Here is a 24355-nt window from a genome sequence, read left to right as displayed (position 1 = left end):
AGCAATTAAAAATGCTACATTTGGACAGTGGTCATTCCATCTTTGGCTACTGTGGTCTTTTGCCTGGAGACACTAGACCACATTTGAAATGGAATCATTACCTATCTTGAGTTCATCCATTGTATGATTTGGTACACTATTTTCTAAACACATATATTTTTTTTTTCCCCAAAGAAAGACTCATTGGTCAAGAAAAAAATGCCAGTGTCTTCATAGAGTTTGCAGCTTGATGTGAAATTTAATGTATTAAGTTCTGTGACTAAAAGCCCAAACTGAGTTGTATTGAAAAACAAATAAAGGTGAGCAAGCAAAAATGAATCCAAATTTCCTAGAACCCTTGTGTAATAGAACTTCTGACTATTTACATTAATATTCTCTAGACTTGCCCTACTTAGTTTTTTCATTCCAAGCTCTCTCAAAAGAATGTGAAAAGGAGGTAAATATTTAACATTAAGGGATTCCTTAGATGTCTTTAGTACAACTTACTTGAAGCAGAGGATGGCATTTGAATACATGTAATTTGTGTTAAGGTGCTGATGTTTATATTTTTGGTATAAATGCAAGAACAGGGGCAGCTGAATGGGTGGGAGCCACAGATGCCTTGACAAAGTCAAGACATCTGTGCAAACAGCACAGCTCCAGTTTTCAACACAGACAGCATCCATACTGCTGCTTTACTAGAGCAGGACATGTAAATACTTATCAGTAAGCCACCAACAGATACACAGTGAAATTAAATCCTTCTAAAGGACCTGTCTTCTGATCTTTATAAACCTTCTAAACAGAACAACAAAGAAAGCAGCCCAAATTCCACTGATTATCTGACTTATGAATCACTAAAATGCTAAATTCTGCAGGGAAGAAGTAATTGTTTCCAATAGCTGCTTAGCACTTTTAAAGATATTCAGATAATGATGATGGGTATAGACCAAAGAACTGATAACTACTGAAAAAATAGGTGCTGTCAAATGTATTAATAGCAGCACCAGACTAGACAAGCATAGGAATGTCTAGGTATATATAAGCACTTCAACAAATTTTAGGGCAGAGCTTTATTTTTGTACTGGTATCACTGAGACTAACTTAAAAACAAATCAAAACAGGAAAAAGCCAAAGTTTCTTTTGGAAATATGAATTCTTACTGATTATAGCTATCATTTCTTTTAACCTTTATTAGAATACTTTCAGGTGCTGAGCAACCTTTCTTAAAAAAGAGAGCTTTGTGTGAAGTAGCATTATCTACATGCATATAAACATACCTGCGCACATGCACAAAAACACACATTCTGTGAGTCACAGAATATTTTCCTTGCATGGGTATTTTCCTAGGAGATGGATGTAAATATTCTTTTTTTATTTTACTGTTGCATAGAAATATTTTACTTGGAAATGTGACACATCCAGCTACTGATCTGGTATCAACACCCTGTGCTTGTAGAAAACTTTGTTCTTTAATGTAGATTATATTAGGAAAAATGAAGATGGGGAAATAACCTGGAAGACAGCTAATCCTTTCCCCACTAGTATGTGGCTACTAACTAGAACAGATTGTCACATGTTTCCTCCTATCTTTTTTTTTAATTGGCTTGTCTACTAGCAGTTCCACCACTTGCCTTTGCAGATTATTCTGAAACAAACAGATCTGATTTCTACATTATTTGCATCCTTGTTGCTAAATTACCCACCACAATGTCTTGTCTTGTCCTGGCAGTATTTGCTGTTTAGTTTTCCTTTTCTTTTTTTCTAAGACAAATATGTATTGCTGTGCTGTGGCTTAACAACTTTATCTTCTATTGCTTCCAACAGTGGAAAATGGGTAGAGAATGTTTGATACTTACCATCCACTCAATCCAAATAAGTGTATGAGATTGCAAAAGATGCACTGAAAACCATTTTATGGGGGGTATCTTGTATATCTATGATATACATATAACACACCATGGCTTGTGTGGTCTCTCAGTGGCTGCCAGATGAGATGTCTGTATTTAGAAATATATCCTTCTGCAAGAGAGCCTGTTGAAATCAGAAACAGTGTATAAAGATATTTATGTGAACAATGCTGGCAGAAACAAACCAGATATATTGCATTTTCATTTACATGTGTGAGCATGTATAATGCTTTGCCTCCTTTTATTTTTCTTTGTAATGAAATGTTTCTCACTGCCATCAGATGAGACCCTATTTTATAATATCCTACAAAGGTCAGAGTAGGACCCAATTTTTTAATTCTTAAAGAGAGAAAATTCCCCTGAACTTTAGTTAAGCTTATGTAATGAGTGGCAGAACTACTTAAATGTAACATTTTCCTCTAAAGTATTTATGAAATATAGTATAAACAGTTAAGTAGCTCTGAGTTAAATAATATATGTTTTGGACCTATTCAATCCTAAGTGTACTTACTTCTGACAGTTTGAAAAATATATTATTCTGTGACAAGTTATTTCATTCAGTTCATAATGTTCTTTTTTTCTTACATGTTCTTCCTAGTGTCACGCATAGAGAATTGTATCCTGAAGTATAAATACTAGTGCAATATGCAGCAGGTATTACAAAATTAATTTGTCCTCAGATAGTCCCATGCCTGTAAATAATACGCAGAATATAAATCTCTGTTTCTATTATATTCTAAGAAGAAACATTGCTGTCAGATTAAGTATACAGTACTTGGTATCTATAGTTATAATATTATATCTTCATATTTTTCATATTTATATTGACAATCATTTTGGATGTAACCAGCATATCTCAAAAGTTGTTATTTAGAAATTGTCTTATAATTTTGTAAAACTATTCTGAAATTTGTCTTCTATGTTAATTTTTCTCTACATCTTTCTAGCTCTAAACACTTCTATGAAAAATCCACAGCAGTTTTTTCAGTTCTGTTGCTTTAGAAAATAGCTAAATTTTATTAGAGACATCTATTTGGAGAAGGCATAATAAAAGGTGCTTTAAAGGTACGCAGCAATTCTTTGCTAGTTGTATAGATTCTAGTTTTAGGTTTTGATTTTGGTGGTTTTTTTCCTCTGTGAGGCATTAGGAGAATATGGAAATTTAATACTTTCCACATTGATTAATATTTTGGCAAAAGAGGAGATATTTGCGTGTTCTAAATTGACTTCTATTTTGTTTTTAGAACATGTAATTTTGAAATGTTAGTTGACTTACTATAAAAACAGAGGACTGCATTAATCAAAATAAAATATGTAAAATTATCAAAATAGTTTCGTCTGTGGGAAAATAACTGGATTTTTTAATCCTTGAAAATGCCCTGTATTTGAAGTTTTTATTCCAATTTGGGACAGAAACATTTTCCAGAATTTTTAAAAATTCTTTCAGAGTTTGAAAAATGTTCTCTCTCAGTTCAAATATCTTTTGTGTGTTCTGCTCCCTATTTTTTCTGAGGGCAGATTCTCAGGCTTGTAGCCTGTGGGTCACCCATTGCACTTGCATTCAAAATATGAACTGTCCAGCAGTTTTATGCAGACTTTGCTGAGTCATCAGTGCTAATCATGTAGAGCTAAATTCAAACCCTGGAGAATTTTGTGAATATTGAAATTCTTATTTTCTCATTTACACCATTTTCATTATGGAAATATCTTAATTCTGGTGGGGGGTTGTTTGGTTTTGTTTGTTTCTGTTTGTTTTTGTTTGGTTTTGTTTTGGCTGTGCCTTCGAGTTAGATTAGAAATTCCTGTGGAAAATAGTTGTCCAGGGCTGTGTATTTTTTCAGCTCTGAGCAGTACATAATCTATTAATGAGGGGTGTTCCTCGAGGATCTGTACTGGGATTGGCACTGTTTAATATATTTAATGGCAACACAGACTCTGGGATTGAGACCACCCTTAGGAAGTTTGTGCATCTTACCAAGCTACTGCTACCACTGGCATCCCTGGCTCTGGCAGGGGGTTGTGGTAGATGATCTGTGAAGGTTCTTTCCAACCCAAAACTCTCCATGTGACTATAATTTAACCCCTAAAACTCTGTGGACTTCTGCACAACTCTTCAGTATATATAAAAAGGATCAGATGTATCAATACTTCATTTTCATAGTATGTCTATAATTCTCAACATCAGTAGCCCTTGTGAGAAATAAAGTACATTAATGAAATTATCTCATGTTCTACCTTCTGTGAAGCCAGCTATAAGTAGAAAAGACAGATTGACCCCAAAACATCTGAAATTAAGCCCAGTGTTAAACCAAGCATCAAGATGAAGGTGAATTTCTAAATTAGAGTGAAGAAAGAACAAATGGAGGAACACCCATAAGTGCATGGTGTTTTTACATTTTGTGCAAAGTGATTCAGAACAGAGTCATAGTGAGACAATGTTCCAGTTTGAAGTGGGGGAGGTTTATGGGAGGTTTTTTTTATGATTACCATTGGGTCAATTGAGGATATTAAGATGTTACTTGTAATTTCAGGAGACTGTTTCTTCATTCTAGTGTAGAATTCTCTTCAGTGTAAGAGGGGCTTTTGTTATCACTGGGTATTTTTCTAAAAGCATCTGAGAGGCTTAGGAGGCACAAACTGCAGCTGAAATTCAGAACACTCTGTTGTATGACTCTGTTGGATAATCAAGTGTGACATAAGAAAAGATAATGTTTATATCAAAGCACAATAAACTTCTAAATAAGCACTACCATTTTTCTGTCTTGCAAAATCCATCAGAAACAAATGAATAGTGGGGGAAAAAAAAGGAAAGGGAGGATATGTGGACATATCTGTGAAAGGTTTGAGGATATGCAACAGTCCATAATACAATTAATAATAGTGACATGACCACTAATAGCTGCCTATTATTGACTTTTATTCTCCAGTTACACTGTTTAAGATCTGTGTTGAGTTCTACTAGCTCAAAATCAAATGGCAGAAAAATGTTTGACTTAATATTTGCAAAGCATTACTGATTCTGAAAGGCTTCAAATATGTCTTAAGTTAATCAAATAAAGGGTTTTTTTGTCTCTTTCTTCCAAGGTATTTACTTAACCAGCACTTTACAGATTATTAGGCATACTGAGGGAGAAACAGATGAGACAACAAAGATAGCTATTTCTATGTGTTGCTCAACACTGCAGTGATTAAAATTGCAAACATTGATAAAATACAATCTTGGTTTATTTATAGAATGCATTTTGGCGTAGAATTCACCTACAGTTCATTATGTATCTAAAAAATTAGATTACATTCTTAAAATTTGGATTATAGAAATTAATATTTTCAGTTTATATTTGTTTGGATGCTCATATAAAGGAATTTTAAAGTGCCATATGGGAATACCTCTTTCTTTTGTTCTAATAGAAAAGACAGCTGGATAAATACCTTAAACTAGACACCTGGCTTTGAACAAAACAAAAGCTGAATATGACATATCCCACCCTATAACAAAAGAGCTTGGATTCTTTTATAAAGCTTCATGTAATAATAATAAAAAACCCTCATAATTAAAATAAAGGCAACAAAGAGACCTTTGATGCATTCAGTTTTCATTAATATTTAAAAGTATTTGAGATATATCAGGAAAAGCAGGGTCAAATCATAGATGTATTAGTGCCAGTTAACTCACGTGGAGTTGGCCTTCCAAATGTAGCAGCTGAATACATCTTCTTTCTGTGAATTAAATCTTTCCAGAGAAGATATTCTGGTCAATTAAAAAAACAAATTTTGGATTAAAAAAGTGCTCATTTCTGGATAAATCTATTCACTGCTACTTATAGAGTTTCTATGCTCAGGGAAAATTGAGCTCATTTCTGTGAGTGAGATGTAGCAAGTCTTTCTGAATTCACCTATGGAATATTGTCTCGAACTCTGCACAGGCTGTAGTAATTTATTTCACAGGAAAAAAAAAAACCACCTTGAAAATTTCCTTTCATCTTTTTAGTTATTTCCATTTCAATTTTCCCTCTGCCTTTTGCTTTTCTTACAATGCCTCCTTTCTCCCCGATTCTGAGTTTTTTTCCTGTTGATGTCTCCAGATAGCCTTACATACACTGTCAATCACATGCCATCCTGCCCAAGAGCATACGCTCTGAAAATCACATGAGATGGCTCCTTTTAATCCATCTTCTACAGGGGAAATTCAATTTAACAGTCATTTTGAATAGCATAAACCCCTGACTCTTGGCATCTTCATTTTAAATGAAAGCACCAGATTCTCTTTCTGTCAAAACACAGGATCTCTCCATAGGAAGAATTCTCCTCTTCCCATGCTGGTGTGGTAACAGGCATGTAGGAACTGGTACACCTTAATAAATCAGGTCCTCAAGAGACTGGACTGTCTGTGTTTCATCAGCAGAGTTCTGTGATTATTTGAACCATATGTAACTTCTAAAACTCAGGTATTATAAATCGATTATTTCACTTGTTAACACTATTAAGATATTAAACATAATGTAAAACATCATCTGTGAGTATAATTTTAAAAAGACATTTCTTTCTGTGCTCATTTCCTTAGAGATACATTGGATGAAGTACATAAAGTTCACAAAGTCTATTTCATGGATGCTTGTGTCTTCCATAGACTGGAATAACTGCACAGTAAAAAATTCCAATTTATATTTCTCCTGGAATGTTTTAATAGAAAAACACATTTCTGAAGCTTTCTATCATACAATCTACCATTCAGAAAGAAATTTATAATATTGATAAAGATATTTATTATCTACAATGTTATCATGTGATATCATCACCTTAAATGCTTTACTAAAAGTAAATCATTTATTTTACTTTACTAAAATCATTTATTTTACTTTACTAAAATCATTTATTTTACTTTACTAAAAGTAAATCATTAAAAGTAAATCATAAAAAAGATCATTAGGATTTGAAGTTTAGAAAGTTCTAGGCAGCCACATTATGCAAGTCACTGAGATCTGGGAGTTCATAACAGCCCCAGTGTTATGTCGTTCTGTGTAAGCAATTGTTTGATATTTTCTGTCACAACCAGGTATCTGAACTGTGTTGTCAGATAGCATTTTGGGGATGCATGTACCTTTTCCAAGAAAAAATCCCACTGGTAAGCTAAACAATTATTTTGATAGTAGAGTATAATGGTCTAATGAGTATGTCAATTTACCATAGAAATTTGTTTGAATGAGTGCCAAAATTTGCTATCTAATACTGTAAAAATGTAACAATATATTTCTTTACAACTCTCCAAGCAATAACCCTCTGACTTGAAGTAGAGATGGAAAAAATATAATAAGCTTAATTCAAAATATTTTAAATTGTTGTTATTGTTGAAAACTAAATACTATCATTAAAAGCATAATTAATGGTAGACATCATTTATGTAGTAGTTTAATATTGAAATGATAAAAATTTCTTCTCATTCTGAGTTGATTCTCTATCAGTTGTTTCTCAGGTTCAGATAAAATACAGAAGGAAAATTATTTTCCCAATACTGTTCCACATGTATTTAATCTATTGGCGTGATTACCTAGGTCAAAATTAATGAACTTAATTGAGAAAAGTGGCAGATGAGACCTTCTATGAGAAACCATACTATCTTACTGCTGTGATAAAAACCATTAAGATCCAGAAATTGGTAGGGCCAAATGTGTTAGTGTCAGAAAGCAAATATCCCTTCAACATACATGACTGTTTAGCATATTCTGTAACTGCTTTCATTTGAATTACAAAGAGGTTCTCTTCTAAAACAATTTGTAAATCATCCATCATTTCTAGGTAGGTATGATTAAAACTCAGAAATATCAGGTTTTTACTACAGTGAACTTAATTTCTTTTCAAGAATTAGTAACATTAAATTGAATATGAGATTTTTTTTTATTGGACCAGCATATAAATCTAGAAATATATTTAAAATTATTGTAAACCCAGCTTGTAGGAAGATGGTGTGTGATTACACTTCATGTACACCACAGAAATTTCCAGGAAGAACTAAAAATATTATAAAATACTGTGTAAGCATATATATTTTTATTGTTATGTGATATACTAACAGTATAAACCCTGGTATTTTTGTAATGGTTACATTTCTGTTGTTTAATGACTAAAACCAAACAGATACAGTCCTGCTAGCTGAATATGCTATTTTTCCATCAGGGAAGAAAAACTAAGTATTTTCTAGATGTGACAGAATACACATATATCACGGTATATATGGGACATATAATAGTTTGAAATGGAAAAATCAAGGATAAGGATTTGAATTATCATGATTAGCTGTGTTAAGGACATTCAAACAATACAGGCTATTTTCTGTCATTATCTGAGTAGAATTATAAGAAACAAAAATATTTCCTAAGATTTATTATATATTCCAGTTTAAGGTTTTTCCAATACTCTTAGGGGGAAAAAAAGCCAGGAGAGTGTTTTGTCTTGCATACAGATTGAAACTATTCTTGTCTCCCCAAACTGCACCTTTTAATTTCAGAAACTTTTGCCTCTGTAATTTGGACAGTGTGACAGGGAAAGATTTTGTTCGAAGTTTTGACTATAGTTTAAACTTCATCACTAAATCCAGAATGTTTAGAGGAAGAGAAGCAAAATTTTTCATGGGCTTTGCTGCACCAGTTCCCTTCATGAAGCCAATTACATTCTCCAAATAAAGCTCATCAGCCAAACTCACCTGCTGTTAAGAGCAGAGGTTAAATCATATGAAAGTAGTTATGGACTAATGGGTTTTTGCTTGTTGTTACTGGAGTTTGCTTTCTGTCTCCTACCCTGCCAAGTTTCTGAGGCATCTGCCTGGCAGCCACATAGATAAAACCTCAAGCAATGAAGGCTCATACTTCAGTCTCCCTCACAGACTTTTAAACCTATCTCCTACTGATTCATCTTCTCCCAACAAAACACTAAAGTACCTTAAGAACAATGTTTTAAAATTATAGTGGTATCTTTCAGCATAACTATTACCCTGGATTTTTTTAATTACTTTACTATTTGTAATTAATTCTGCTATTGCAGTTCTTAGCTCAGATTTTACTACCAAATCTCGTGCAGAAGGATTTACTTTGGCCACCTCTGGCCGGTTAACTGTCTCCTTTTCTACTTCCCAATCAGTTCAGTTCCTTGCCATTTGACCTGACTTAATGTAACTTTCCATTACCTTCCAGTCACTGTTATGACTCTATAATTATTTTTACAGAGTTATATTTGACTGAAGACTGTAAGCACAGGAAAGTAAAAAGTGTTAATCGAATATTCAGCAGAACAGGGTGTTTAGGTGAATTTTACTCTCTATTTTTTTTTCCCTGGGAAGAAATCTTCTGCCTCCTGCTACTAATTTTATATAGAATATTTCCAGTTAGAGGTCTTAACCTTGTCAAAAAGATTCGACCACTTTTAAGTTTATATTTTTTGTCCTTGTGATGGATGAGTCTTTAGAGTCTCCTCAAATAAACATTTGCCTTAAAGTACCAGTGTTTTAAAACAGAAGATACATATATTGCCTGGTCTTACAATTGACCTGTAGTTTGTAAACTGTGTGACAGATATTTCAGGATCTCCTCTATATCTCTTTTTATTTTCCCTCATTTTTTGTTTCTGTCTCTTTCTTGTCACATGTAAACAGATTTTGTTATCACTTGTCAGCAAGGTAATAAAAAGCTAAATTAATTAAAATTACATAAGGTCCATTAAGCTCTCGTAAGACTTGTTCCACTGCAGTGTCTTTATTCCAGGACTGTGCCAATAATTTGAAACATAGGATGTCATTCAGGTGCTCACATTACCTAGATTTTATATCAGTGGCCTTTTACATTATTGATGGGGACAGAAGGCAACCCCAGCCATTAACTCTTCCTGTAAAGCAGCACTGAAACATCCACCATGTGCGGACTCATTTGTCAGTGCCCTGCATCTGGAAAACATCTCTGCCAGAAGAATGATCTGCAGCATGAAATAGAGTGGGAGGTGAGACTATATTTCTGAAGAATTTAAAAGGGGAGCCAAAGATTTTTATGAGGGCAAAAAAGGGCAAAGGCAATAGACTTGTGCAGTTGTGATGATGTAATTCTATGAAGAGCAGAGCAGAGCAACAGCAGCTTTGTAACTCCCTGAGAAAAATAAAAAAGACTAAAAATTTGCAGTGATACTTGTCTATATTCAAGGTCCAAAGTTATATATATTACTCAAAACATGCTTAAATTCTGAGAAAGTGTTATAAACAAAATGTCACTACAGTTTGGTTGCTGGGGAGCAGCATTGAGTTTTTTGCATTTAATTTTCTAAGCATATTTAGGTTATCAACCTTTAATATTTAAAAAACCAACTGAAATAAAAAATACAATTCCAATTTTTTTTTCCTAATGGAAGAAATGACTGTTCTAAAATAATCTTCGAAGTTAGAATTGTATACTGCTCATTAAAATATCCAAGAAATTGCCTATTAGGAATATAATTACCACTGTTAGACCAATGTGCAATAGAATCCATTTTATAAAAGAAGATACAGTATTAATGTTCTCACCAAAGCAGATCTGCTGTAAGAGATAATGTGTTAAGCAAGATCAGTCTGAATATTTGCCAGCCAACTCTTTCAGACAGATAGCAAACCATCAGGTCTGTTCTCAGCTTTTAAAGCAGAAAGAAATAAGATTTGTTCTCTTATGAAGTGTAATTCAGCAGTCCAAACTTGCTTTAAAGCTTTCACAGGTAAAGTGAAGTGCCATAGAGGAGTATGTAAATATTGAAACAGTCTTTCCTTTGTTGAGTAAAATGCTGTTTGTACTGCAGTGGTGTGGGTTTAGTTATGGTCTTGAGTCTTTAGATTGAAATGGCAAAGCACTATAGCACAAGAGGTAACATTTTCTCAAATTTATGGATCACTACTCCAAAAGATTTGTTTTTACCAAAAGATAAGAGTAGGAAAGGTCTTTTTTCTTTTTTCTTTTTTTTTTCCTGTGTGCTGAGTACCAGCAATGTATTCACCCTGAATAATTCATCCTCTGTGTCTCTGGCTTTTTGCTTCTTTATGCAAGATCTTTACAGAAAAAGTACATTATTTTTGTTTGGTTTTTTTGTCACAGAAATTTATAGAAACTCAGTAAAAGGAAGGGTTCTGCTTGACTGAAATCCTTAGTCACACCCAAGTGAAGGAGAAGCCAAGGATTTTTAGCCCAAGTGCTGGAACTGTTTGTATAGTTCTTTAAGTATTAAATTTTTAATATTTAAATATTTTGTTGCACAGCTTCAGCAGGAAATGGAGAAAACATTCATCCTTCCCTACCAATCTAGTAGCTAATAACTTGTGATTAAATCTCTTTACAGAAGGAGAAAAAATCTGAGTTTCAATCAATTTAGAAATGGAAATTGACCTCATGTCTGCTATTCCTCAGGTGATCGATTCAGCCATTAGAATATTTTACAAATGTTAGGTAGCACTATTTTTTCTCTGGCCAAGTTGTTGAAGAAAACTGCACTTGCTCCTTGTAAGTGTTCTAGATGTGCCCAGCATAAGTGTGGACATTAAATCCTAGTATTAGGTAGAGGAACAACCTCTTTTTGGGTTATGCTCAAGTTTAGAGCATAATTGTCTAGAATTTCAATTGTCTACGAGTTGATCTTTTAGTTAAAGGGTATCATCATGACCAGGAGTACAGCTCTTGACACCTCAAGGAATCTGAATGTACAAAGTGACCCTTGTGAGCATAAGCTTCTTCAAGGCAACCAAAGGTAGATTTTGGGGCAATTTGCTTAAAACTTGGAACCAAAGTGCCTCACCCCTAGTTGTGCTGTGATTTCAATGACCAAGTGCAACTCAGCACTGCAAAGTACAGAGATCTGTGTGTCCATCTCTGGGGCCCCCCACATAAGAAGGATGTGGATCTGTATGCAGCAAATCCAGAGGCCACAAAGATGATCAGAGGACTGGTACAAAGACAGAGGACAGTATAAAGACAGGCTGAGAGAGCTGGGACTGTTCAGCCTGGAGAAAAGAAAACTTTAGGAAGACCTTATAGCAGCTTTCAGTATCTAAAGCAGCTACAACAGTGCGGAGAGGAATGTTTCACAAGGACGTGGTGATAGAACAAGTGGTAATGGCGCTAAGCTGTAAGAGCATAGGTTGAGATTAGATGTTAGAAAGATTTAGATATGAGGGTGTTGAGACTCTGGCATGGGATGTTCAGAGGAGATGTGGATTCTCCATCCCTGTGAGTGTTCAAGGTCAGGTTGGACAGGGCTTGGAGAAACCATAGCAGGGGGGCTGCAACCAGATGATCTTTAAGGTCCCTTCCAACCCAAACCAGTTAGTAAGAACTTGTGTGAGCATGAAAGCTGTGCTGTGTGTAGAGGCAGCAGCTTGTCCAGAAGCAGTACAGCTGCATTCCTGCAGGGTTACACTGAAGCTAACCAGCTCTCCTGAAGGGATATAGCACAACAAAATTATGTTCTGCTACTTCAGAACCTGTGTCAAACCACATCATGGTGAGATTCACTCACCTAGAAACGTCATGCTTCTAGTTCTGTTTTAGACTCCCAGATACACTACTCATTCCCCAGGCATTCAGGAGGTGCTGCATCCTATTTTCCTGCACTATCCTAATATCTCATGTATCCTACAACATGTGGAAATTTTACTACTTTTCAAAGGATCCACATAATGCTCCTACATTTGTGATTCAGTACAAAATCACTCTCCAACTTGACTGCTTGCTGTTTTTCAGCCCTTTTAGAGGTGGAGTTCACTTCTAGTCTTGTCTCTACCCCCACAGCTGCCCCATGTCTGTGTAGTTTGCTATACATAGTCTTAGAAACATCTCTTTTTACAAGTTCTGTCTTGAAAGATGTTTAGTATTCTCAATTTCCATTTAAGACAATAAGACTCACAGGTGTGCTTTGCAGGACTGTCTTATATGAGCAGTTTGTATGATCAGGCAGAGAATTGTTCATGAGAACACGAGTCATATCTCTGATCTATGTAAAGAAATATTGTCTCATATATGAGCAATTTGCCTTCAGGACAACATGAAAATAAATCAGGGGAAGCTACCACAGTAACTTTTTGTTGCTTGTATATAACTAGAATTTAAAATGTGATTCTTTTTACTCCAAGACTGATTAAAAAATAAAATATATCAAATTATTTAAATTCTTGCAAATGGAAAGTGGCTTTATTTGGGATCAAAATTGTATTTCTAGCTCTGCTTTCATTTAATTTATAATCTGTTCAGAAACAAGCTATTTTCTTCCAAAACAGCAATCTGCTCATTTGCTCGGCGAGAGCAAGCTTTGAAAGTGCCATTTCCACACTGCAGTGCAGCTGTGTGCTGAGTGTATCACTGTCAAAAAATGTGTGTCTATCCACTGGTTAGTATGCAAGACTTAGACAAAAAAGTCACTTGTTCTTTTCATCATGATGTTCCTCTCTGTGACTTAGTTTTCCATCTGTTAAGTGAGGCCAGTCACACACAGGTAAAACTATTTTTAATAGATTCTGCTTGAAGATCACTCAAGAAAGACGTCATATGTGAGGCTGAATTTTTACTACAACTCCTTTGATGTAAATTTTATCATCTAAGGAAGCAGCTTTCAGAAACTAGTTACTTTTATTCTTTCTTGACCTGAACTCAGCCTACCTAGTAAATGGAGCAAAACATATTTATTCTATTATTAAAATCACTTATCATCACATAGATAATATGCTCAATGATTTAAAATCAATAGAAATTGTATCAATTTGTTGGATTAAATTCATACCCTTTTCAAACATTAAATTTCTTGCTTACAGAACATTTGCTGTGGTTTCTGTGTTGCTGTCAAGGTGCAGTATGGACAAATAAACGTAACTGCTGGTGTGGCATGTGAGCAGTAGCCTCCAAACTGGATGGGGGCTCATTTGTCTTCTCTAGCTTAGGAACAATCCCACTTCTTCCAACATCAGCTTCAGGACCACATCCAAACAACTGAAAAAATTATGCTTATGGAAAGCTGTGAGGATAAGCATATTTAGTTACTTTTACCAAGAGTGATTTCTTCAAAATAAAACAAGTTGCCACAGTACAGACAGGAGAACATTGCTGCTCTCCCCCAGTCCAAGCTCTGTTGTTTTGGAGGGTGGCTGAGGGTACTCTCTCAAATGACTCCTTTTGAGGCTTCTCAACAGAAAAACGATTTTCAGCCTCTCTGACTTGCTGCAAGGCAGTTTGTGCTCTGCACCACAGTGCAGAGAGATTCCCATGTTTTGCCTCTTATTTCCTGAGGCCTGAATCCAAGTTTCTGCAACATTACCCAGAATGAATTTCCTTTTCTCAATGGAACTGGCTTAAGCCTGGATCACGTACAGCTAAACCTCAGATTCCCATATCAGGCCATTGCATTTCTTGACAAAATCAGTGTTGGAAAATTATTCATATGTGTTTCACAGATTTCATACTGATTTCACTGAATTTAGAGGCAACACATTCAGTGAACTGAGTGACCACAGTGCTAGGTTTAAAATCCACAATGCCATCCTCCTCAAAATATAAACCCAGGTAAAAATAGTGTGCACACTGTAAACCTGGAGTTTGACATACCTGAAAGACAAAGAAAAAATTTCCAGTATTTTTATTTTTTAATTCCCATTAGTTTATTCTTATTTTTCCCCATTTTCAGTTATTGTTCTAAGAAGTACTTTTTCCTTTTCAGAAAATGCCCATTAGAAAACTGATTTTCATCCCTCCCCATCTCATATCTTAGGCATAAAGATTAGAATGCAAAGACTCAGAGACAAACCTCCTTGAGAACTGGCCTAGTATGAAAATTGTTCCCAGGTGTTTCATGTCTCTTTCTTACTCAAAGATTGTATGATTAGCACTTTAATGTCTACACAACTTCTCGCCCAGTTCCCCAGGAGAATGTGAAGATGAAGCCATGAAATCTAAGCTGTTTGGTATTTATCACGAACACTCTGATTGCATTTCAGAGCTCTGGGATTTAAACAGGACGTCAGTGTTTCGTAGCCCCTTTGGATATCTTGGACTTCACGTAATGCTGCTGGATGAGTATCAAGAGCGACTGTTTGTGGGAGGAAGAGACCTCTTGTATTCCCTCAGCTTGGATCGAATCAGCGACAACTACCGAGAGGTGCAGTAAAAAGCCATATACATATATATTTATTTCTTTATATATATTAGTCACTTCATGTCACAACATGCAGCACAGGCTATTACAGCTTACATGACTGAGGTAATGGAGTATTTGTAGGTGTTTTGTGCACGAACTCTAAGGCCATATTTATATTTAAGAAAAATACACTAATTACCCTTTCCCCCTCCTTCACCCCTAAGGCTCAGTCTGGATGAAGAGAGGTCATATAACTATTTCTCACTAAATTTCAGCATGGCTGCAGATGTTTAGAGCACCTCACTTTTGTAGACATCTGATTTCTTTATCTCCACTGTATTATTGAGGAATAAAATCTCCCTGGTATTTTTGGGGAGTTTCAGAAGAGAAAATGTTAAGACAAAAAAAAAAATTAGCATGTAAACTCTAAGTTTTCAATAGCAGCATAAACCTTGCAGCTATTTTTTTAACCTTCTTTAGAAACTCGATTTTGCACTGGTTTGAGCCAGAGGTACTATTACATAATGACTGAAAGTGGCATTTGAAGGTGCCACAGTGGTCTGTGGGAGAAAGGTGGGTCAAATCATAATCCTTACCAGAGACCTCAGTACACTGTAGAAACCACAAGTGATTGGCAAACTGACAACTGGAGAGGCTGGAGTCTGAGCTGATGTGAGCCTTGGATTCCTTACTCCCTTCTACCCTTGGAAGCTAGAATTGGAAACATGCAGTAGCAAGGGAAGCTGGCAGGAGCATTGTTCGACCATTTTGAATGTGGATAAATGATGTCTTGAAATATTTCAGTGTTTTCCTTATCTGCTTCTTTAAATTTTCCCAATGTGTTTTGATCTATTCTCATTTATTTGCAAATTGATAAGTAGAATAAAAAGTGAGTAAAATAAAATAACATCCCTTGGGATAAATATTTTTGTTGATGTCTATACTGCACTGACCACTGATGTTTCAAATTCTTTTCTTTCTGCCCTCTTACAAAAAGTGAATATCACTATTCTTATGTCAACACTCTGGCCAACGTTATTATAAGTATCTATGCTTATCTCTAAGCATAATTAGCATGTTCCACGACTGTGAACAGATATGCTTTATTCTTTTTATAAACATTTGGGAATGTCAGTCCTAGATATGGAATATGAATCTACTCAGGGAGGCTATTTGAGAATTCATCTGTATTTTAAAAAAACAAAACAGAATTTAACTCTTCAAGGAGCAGAGTTACATGCTAAGCCTTGTTCCTTGACAGTGAGATATAAGTTAATTCCTTTTTACTTTGATACAAATTATTAATATCCTGTCACAAGATATTAGAGCTCAGGGATATAAAAACATTTCAATAGCATTTGTTTCTGTAAAATAAGCTTTTTGTCCCCACTGTCTTCTTCCCCATTTGGCAGCAAGTCTGTGAGGAAAAATGACAGGGTAGAGCATTTCATGCTTCTGTCCAACCACCATGGTCCCATCTGGACTCACTTGAAGTTCATTGCTTCCCTTCTTGTTTTTAAGTGGAATACCAGCCATTTACTCTGAAATCATGTTCTCTGTCTGGAGTCCCGTGTAGAGTATGGCAAATTGATGAAAACTCTCCTTGCCTTTTTTTATGCAAAATATGAGAAACTGAAATAAATGAAGCTGGCCTGGCATGTTTAGAAACATGATCTCATTGGGACCTAGCTCCATTGAACACAAATATCATGAGCTTTTTCTCTTTTTCTCAGTGTTCACTCAGTGCAGATTTTGTTCAGGGAAAGTTATGGAAAGTGGGATAATGGTACAGCTCTATCAGCAAAAGTGTGGAATGAAATATTTCTGTTAGAGAAAACCTTAATTGCTGAGATACATCAGAGAAAGTTCCTGGAGCTGAGAGGGTGGTTGATTAATTATTACCAAAGTTCTTAATTAATCTGTCTTTAACTGTGTCTTGGTTTGTTTTTGACATTTTCTTTTAGACTAAAGAGTTTAGCTTAATTAATCTGAACTAGAAGTTGTAACCACTGAAAGTATATGAGTGCAGGCAAGTTCCTGGGTTTTATTCTCTCTCTGGTAACCAAGATGACTCACTATCTGCAAAAGAAAGGTTTCATGAAGTTTTGGGCAGATTTGTATTGATCTTCACCTTCTACGACCCAGAAAACAGTTTATGTCTTTTAATTCATAGTCTTCCCTGTATCAACAATTTGGAACATGAATATGCTTTCTAAAAACCAAACTGAAATCCATTCCCAGCTGGAGATTCATGCCTTTTGTTGTAAAATGACCAAATAATTCAGTTCTAGCCAGCATATTAGAAGTTATCCCAAAGGAAAACAACTAAATGCTGAGTGGACATAAAGTGCTTTTGCATTGAGACCTGTTGATTGCCAAAGTAATCCAACATTTCCAAAAACCTTAACTTGTGATGCATATGAGGTATGTCTCCTATAAATCTGTATTTAATAGACTACATGTTTTCATCAGGTTCAACTCTGTTCAGCTTTCAAATACACTCTGAAGGGTAGATTGTAGCTTTCTCATGTAAGCTAATGGCTGATTATGTATATCTCTACCAAATTATTTTAAACACATTCTATCTTTGTGATTTTCATATACATTAAAAAATACCTAAAAAGTGGGGAAAAAAAAAACCTTCAGAAAAAAAAATACTGCTGTCATTCTTGCATTGGTGGGGAAATCCAGATATTTGGGTTGAGCTCTCAACTGTGGAAAAAAACCTTCCATGTACCTTGGATGGGGAAAGACTCACTTCTCTATTTGTCAAAATATATGTCCTTTGCCTACTTTGCTACTTGTGTCTCTCATTTAATACATCCAGAGTCTACTATATTCTTGTTTAGAGTATTTAACACATAATGCTATAAGGTTTTGAAACAGTTACTTAGAAGTTTCTTTTCCATGTGATGAGTGCTCTAACACTAAGAGTAGCAAGAAAGAGGAAGAATATGAAATTTGAGTATCAGTGTTTACAGAGAATTAGAGCCATATAAGCACTCAAAACCTTGTGTAAAGCCAAAGCTTTGTGGGCACATTCCACTTAACCTTTGCTTTCTCTAGGAGCTCATTCTCTTCTACACCATCTTTGGAATAAAACCTTACTCGTATTTGAGATTTGGTCCAGAGCCTTAAAGGCTTGTACTGATCTAACAGACTGATAGAGAACTTTCTTTGGTATCTGGTGCCAAATTTATTTTTAAAAACATTGCATTTCATTGTACGTGGTGCCAGTGAGAATCTTTGTTAACAGCAAACTTGAGCCAGTGCCAGTAGCTCATCACCACTGGTCAAACAGCTCATAGAGAAGGGGGACCTTTGTTCCCCCTTTTAGTCTCTTGTGGGAGTGAAAATAAACTGCTTTTACTGTTTGCCTGCAAATTCCTTACAGAAAGCTTCTGCTTCAAGGGCCTTTGGAAGATCTGAGTCTGAATAGAAACCTTCCCACTTCTGTAAATGGGCTAGTGCAGGCAGATTTCAATTGTGCTGTTTCTCACCTAGTGTGAGATGGCTCCAGATTTGGTTTTATATCTCTGTTGTAATAAATTATAGAGACCTCATCATATATCTTGCCTCTAGTGCAGCTCTACTTCCACTCCAAAGCTGGCTGAACGCAAGTCTGCAAGAGCAGGGCTTACTTTTGTCTTCTTTGAATTATGTCTAGGAAAGTACACTAATACAAACTGAAATAAGAAGCACACAATTTAGTGAGTTTGATTATCCATTGGAATAACCTTCTAAGAGGGAAGGTGGCCATGTATTTGTTGATAAATATATACAATATCCAGTCATCAGCAGATATTTTTAAAGAATTTGTGCTTCAGCCAAACACAAGTTAGCTGTTAATTAAGCACTATTTATTGACTTAAACCGGGGACAGGTTGGATGAATTCCTTAATTGCCCTGTCACACGTTGGAGTTCAGACTAGAGCACACAGTAGTCTATTTTGGCCTGAAGTGCTATAAAGCTCATATAATTTCTTTAAATTAGTTTTCAGTGTAGATACTGTCCTGTTCTTCAAGGCTAGTGTCTAAATGGAAAGGATGTTTGGAGACGCTAATTAGCATTCCAGCTCCAATTAAAGTTTCCCCCCTATCGGTACTGCTTTACAACTCCATTTTTTCACAGGATGAATATATTTAAAAATATCTTTTAACTACTGTGCTTTACCCCTTACAGTGCTAAAATTACATCATCCAGGTTTCAAGGATGATAATACTGTGGTACAGTAGGAGAAAACATCACTAAACAAGCAGTTTAAAAATTTAATTCACAGTAATCTCAAGTAGTGAAAAATTATGTTCAAGCCAATAATTATGTCAAGACTGTAGCCCAGTGGAATGTATCCCAGTGTGATGCTAGTACAGTCTAGCAGGAAGATTTCCCAAAATACTTACTGATTCCTTGCCAAATGATTGTAATCCCAGCAGAGAACCAATTAAAAATTAAGGTTGGTAATTTTCACACCTATAAAACATAAACATCAGGAAAAGTAATTCGTGGCAGGTTAAAGACAAAAATTGCAGCTGATTAGTGCTTGGATTTTTGTGCAGTGCAAGCACATCCTATTTTGTGCTAATTTGAAATTTGGTATGATATCTGACAAGCAGTGATTTTTTTACTCTTAATTCCAAAATACTCTTGAAGAGATTAAAATCTTAATACTTATTTATGTTAAAATGGAAGAGCCTTGCAAGAATTATGAGTTTAAAAAAAATTTCTGGATAGAGAAAACTTTTTCAGGAGACATCTATCTATTACTAGAGTTATAATTGAGACCCATATACTTCAGACAATGAACATGGTCTTGCCTTAGAAGTCAGCAATTTATTATGAGCATCTAAGGTCGATTCCTGCACTGCTGCACAACCTCTGAGTTGCCCTTCCACTCCTCTCCTTTGAGCCCCCAGCTGGAGTATTGTGTCCAACTTTGTGTACAAAAGATGTGACCTGATAGTGCAGGTCCTGAGGAGGGCCACGAAAATGGTCAGAGGGCTGGAACATCTCTCCTATCAAGACAGGCTGAGAGAATTGAGGTTGAGCCTGAAGAAGAGAAAACTCTAGGGAAACATTATGCTGGAGTTTCAATTTGAAGAGGAGCCTTAGAGGAAAGTCAGAGAGTTTACTCAGGGCCTGTGGTGACAGGACAAGAGACAGAGGTTTTAAAATAAAAGTCTGTAGATTTAGATTAGATACTAGGAAGAATTTTTTAACTATCAAAGTGGTGAGACCCAGGAACAGTTTTCTCACAGAAGCTGTGAATGCTCGATACCTGGAACTGTTCAAGGTCAGGCTGGATGGGCTTTGAGCAACATTATCTAGTGAAAGGTGTCCCTGACTACAGTAGATGGTTACATTAGTTGGTCTTTAAGGACCTCTTACAACCCAAACCATTCTGCAATTTCACGGTTTAGTCTATTTTTTTGTGCCAAGGACCAAGCTCCACTGCAGCTGTTTTTTGACAATCCAGACAATTAGGAGCATTAGTTTACCTTTTTTCTCTTACTGCTTTTTTCTCTTAATTCTGTATATGTATTTAATTCAATATATCTTAAGTAGAAAATGTACATACAAAGTATTTTCAGCAGTGCTGGGACTAAGTCTCCAAATACAAAAATAATTACCTACACATAGTGTATTTAGTATCAGGTTACAGAGTCAAGTGTTTTATTCCCTCTTTGGTTTCTCCATTCCTAACAGCCACCTACACCTGGTGTGGGTAAAAGCTCTTATTTTAGCCTGCTAGTTAGAACATGTCTTCGGGAAAGTGAGAGCTGTGGCTTCATACTTATAGCCTCAAGAGGTCTTAGAGATCACTAACTTCTAGGCTTTTTGGGTTAACAAGTTTAACCCAAGCTTCATTCAGTTCCTGACCAGTGACTGAAACAAACGCCAGTGGACTCTGAGTTTGCAATGAATGAACCAGGAATACTCTGACCAGGATGACTGGATGAGTGCCTTCATGGGAGCTCAGCAGAGCCCAGGTACCTCTCCAGACCATACAGCAGCAGTGTGGAGACAGATGAGAGTAATTTTTGATCACTCATAGATGACTATAAGACTGTCTGACTGAAAACAGATGTTCTGGTTAACTTGGATTTAGATGGCGTGACACCTAAACACTGCCAGGGCACTGCTGACTCAAAATCAGCTTGTCACTGACCAGGACCCCCAGGTCCTTTTCTGAAGCTCTAGGCTCTAGGCTCCCATTCCCTGATCCATACACGGAACTGGGGTTGCACTGTCCCAGGTGCAGAATGCACTTACCCTTGTTAAACTTTATACAGTTGGTGATTGCCCAGCCCTCTGATCTGTCCTGGTCTTTCTGCAGTGCCTTGGCCCTCAAGAGAGTCAACAGCTCCTCCCATTTTATTGCCGTTGACAAATTTACTTAGTATTCCTTTGATTTCCATGTCCAAGTCGTTAATGAAGATATTAAGGATAATCGTGTCTTTTACTTTCAAGCCATAGGCATCTAGGATTCATAATTTATCTTCACTTATCTTGCAATCAGGTTTTCTAATAATTTATCATTTTCTTAGATTAAAATTATTTCAAGAAAACTAAGATAGTTCAACTAACAAAACTAGCAAAAGAATTTAATTTTGAAATGTTTTCCAGACTGAAAATAATTTTGTGATTGGAATATTGACAAAAATGTCTTAATGATGACATCAGTTTTTTGATATTTACTTGGTTTCAGCCAAGCTTGATATCACTGACGCAAACATGTTTTTGTTTTCACATTTAAATATTGTAAGAAATTAAATAATCATTCCAGCGTGATCAGTCATTGTTTGAGATTGTTTTCATCCAAACAAATCATGCATCTGAGGTGAAACATAAATGTTATACAGTAGGCTGCTGAAGAAAAACTCACTTGTTTAATTTGTCTTCACTTCTGGTAACTGCCTGTGAAAGGCTGCTCCTATTCCCATAAGGTTAATTGCTGACCCTTATTAACTTCACTGTAAAAAAATTTTCTTTCCTAAATGTCACCTCAAGCAGGAAATCAGTAGTTCAAAATTAATAACTGTGTTGAAAATCACTGACAATTTAACATAGATGTTTCTACTGAATTTATATAACATGTTCTATACATTGACTTCCTTTCAATTCTGTTAACTACTAAGTTTGCTGTGCTACCCTAATCAAGACAGTTATGCTCCAAAAAAGGAGAGGCTGGAGGTCTTTTCTCCCAGGGGAAGCAAGGCTCAGGGGAAACTCATCACAGTATTCCAGTACTTAAATATTTAAATGGCATCTCAAAGAGGAATGAGGGTCTCCCTTCACAAGGAGCCAGGGACAGGTGGAGTTTCTGCCACTGGAGGTTTAAAGATGTCTAGAACAGAGTGTTAGATAGTCTCATCTAGGCTCCCATTCCCACCAAAGGATGGATCAGATGATCTTTTGAGGTACCTTCCAGCTTGGGCTGTTCTATTATTTTGTACATGATCTGAGAACTTTCACATGAGAAATAGTGGAAAAGATGGATTGCCAATAATTATTGCCAGACTGCTAATTAATTTTTTTTTTCTCAGATCCATTGGCCTAGTACACCTCTGCAGGCAGAAGAATGCATAATTAAAGGAAGAGATGCTGTAAGTATCACTAATTACAGATCAAATATACTTTAATTATACCAGTGGTTGGTCCAAAACAAGGATTCAGGCATCCCTAACTTAAGAGAGATTGAAGCACAGATATAATGTTAAGTGTTGCAGATTAAAAACATGTAACTACTGTGAACACATTAAATTATTAGCTTAATTGCTCTTCAAACCAGTTCCTAAAAAGGCAATGAACACTTTTGATCATCTGAACTTTCTTCTAATTCTTATTCTGGTACTATCAAAAAGGTACCTTAATAATTCTCCTATTCCATTTCTATATCCTTTTCTTTTCGTGTACATGGATTATCTTCTCCATATTCACATCCCAATTTATCTTTAAAATTCATATTCTCTAGAATACATTAGAAAAAGCAGTTAAGATATTAATAATTATAAAATACACTGTAATTTATATTGTCCTATCAGTTTTGTTCTATTAATAAAAATATTCTGTTTTAATGAACGTCAGAAGTGTTCTGTTCTTGTGATTCAGTGTCCTGACTGTTATCAGTTCCTGGGAAAAGACCTGAAATCTCACTGACACACAGCAGCTGGTATCATTGGCATCACAGGATGAAAGTTCTTCTGGAGGAGAGCACTCTTTAATTTTGCAGTGCACCAAGCTCATTATCTGTACCTCGTAAACACACAGAGAGTACAACTAATAAATCCCACAGCTGAGAGAGCTCACAGTGAACCAGAGGATCTGAAAATTATGATAGTTTTATAGCAACAGTGACAGGAAAGTAGGACACAGAAGGGGACGTACAGGCTTTGTCCAGAAACACAGTAAAGAGCCTTGACAAAAACTGACACATTCCCAGTAACTTAGGAATCTATTTCTTCTGAAATGAAAGCTTGAGAACTGTCCACATTAAGGCACTGGAACTAGTTTGGAAAGTAGTAATATTAATATTAATAATAATAATAATAATAATAATAATAATATCCCAGCTCTTCCCATTCACCTAGCCTAGAACTGATAGTTTTTGAAGATTCTTAAGAGCTTATTGTAGTTTTTCAGTTTACTTTTATATCCTGGATAATTTTATGTGGCTTTGGTTGAAAATGGTGGTTTTCTACAATGGCTGATCTTTGAATCCCAGTGAATCCCAAACCTAAATTATTTGGCCTTTATTTGGCACTACCTCTCAGCATAAGCTGTTGTTAGTTAAAGCTCTAGAAAGAAATCCTTCTTTTACCACTAAGTGTTTTCTGATACTCTGACAATATTTGTTTTGTTAAATAAACCCAGAAATAGGTACTGTTGTTTAAAGCAAAGGTAGCCCAGTCAGACTCATGTTTCTCTAAAACTCAAAACATTTTTGCAATTCAGTTTGTTATTATAAATCCTCAAATTTGTGTTGTATGAATGTGGTCATTTAAAGAGCTTCATGTGTTTCTCACATTTCCCTGAACCGTGAAGGTTTGGTCTAACTACTGCTTTTACAGGGAAAAAACAAAAAACAAAAAAACCCAAAACAAAACAAAAAACAAAAACAAAAACAAACAAAAACAAACAAACAAAAAAAATCCCACCTTTTAAATAATCACAAAATTCTAGAAGCAGAGTCTTAAAAAAATAAATTAAGATTTTAAAAGCTGGAAATATTGTAATGCCAAACAATATTCTGATCCTCACTTAAGACTTAATTCTATATGGACTATGTGAACCAGTAACACTAAAACACTAATTAATACCAGGAAAACTTTAATAATTTTCATCACCATGC

The 24355-nt window shown here is 35.5% G+C and overlaps 1 protein-coding gene across 1 annotated transcript in view; it reads left to right on the top strand.

Moving 5' to 3' along the window:
* The window catches only part of SEMA3E (semaphorin 3E), a 124990-nt gene that overhangs the window by 49670 nt on the left and 50965 nt on the right, over positions 1–24355 (top strand). Inside the window, exons 2-3 of the mRNA XM_066318759.1 lie at positions 14866–15026; positions 22551–22610. Coding sequence (XP_066174856.1) covers positions 14866–15026; positions 22551–22610 — 221 coding nt within the window. The remainder of the gene's footprint in view (positions 1–14865; positions 15027–22550; positions 22611–24355) is intronic.

Source organism: Sylvia atricapilla, chromosome 5, assembly GCF_009819655.1.
Source record: "Sylvia atricapilla isolate bSylAtr1 chromosome 5, bSylAtr1.pri, whole genome shotgun sequence".
NCBI classification, from domain to species: domain Eukaryota; kingdom Metazoa; phylum Chordata; class Aves; order Passeriformes; family Sylviidae; genus Sylvia; species Sylvia atricapilla.
This window is presented reverse-complemented; position numbering and strand designations above follow the sequence as displayed.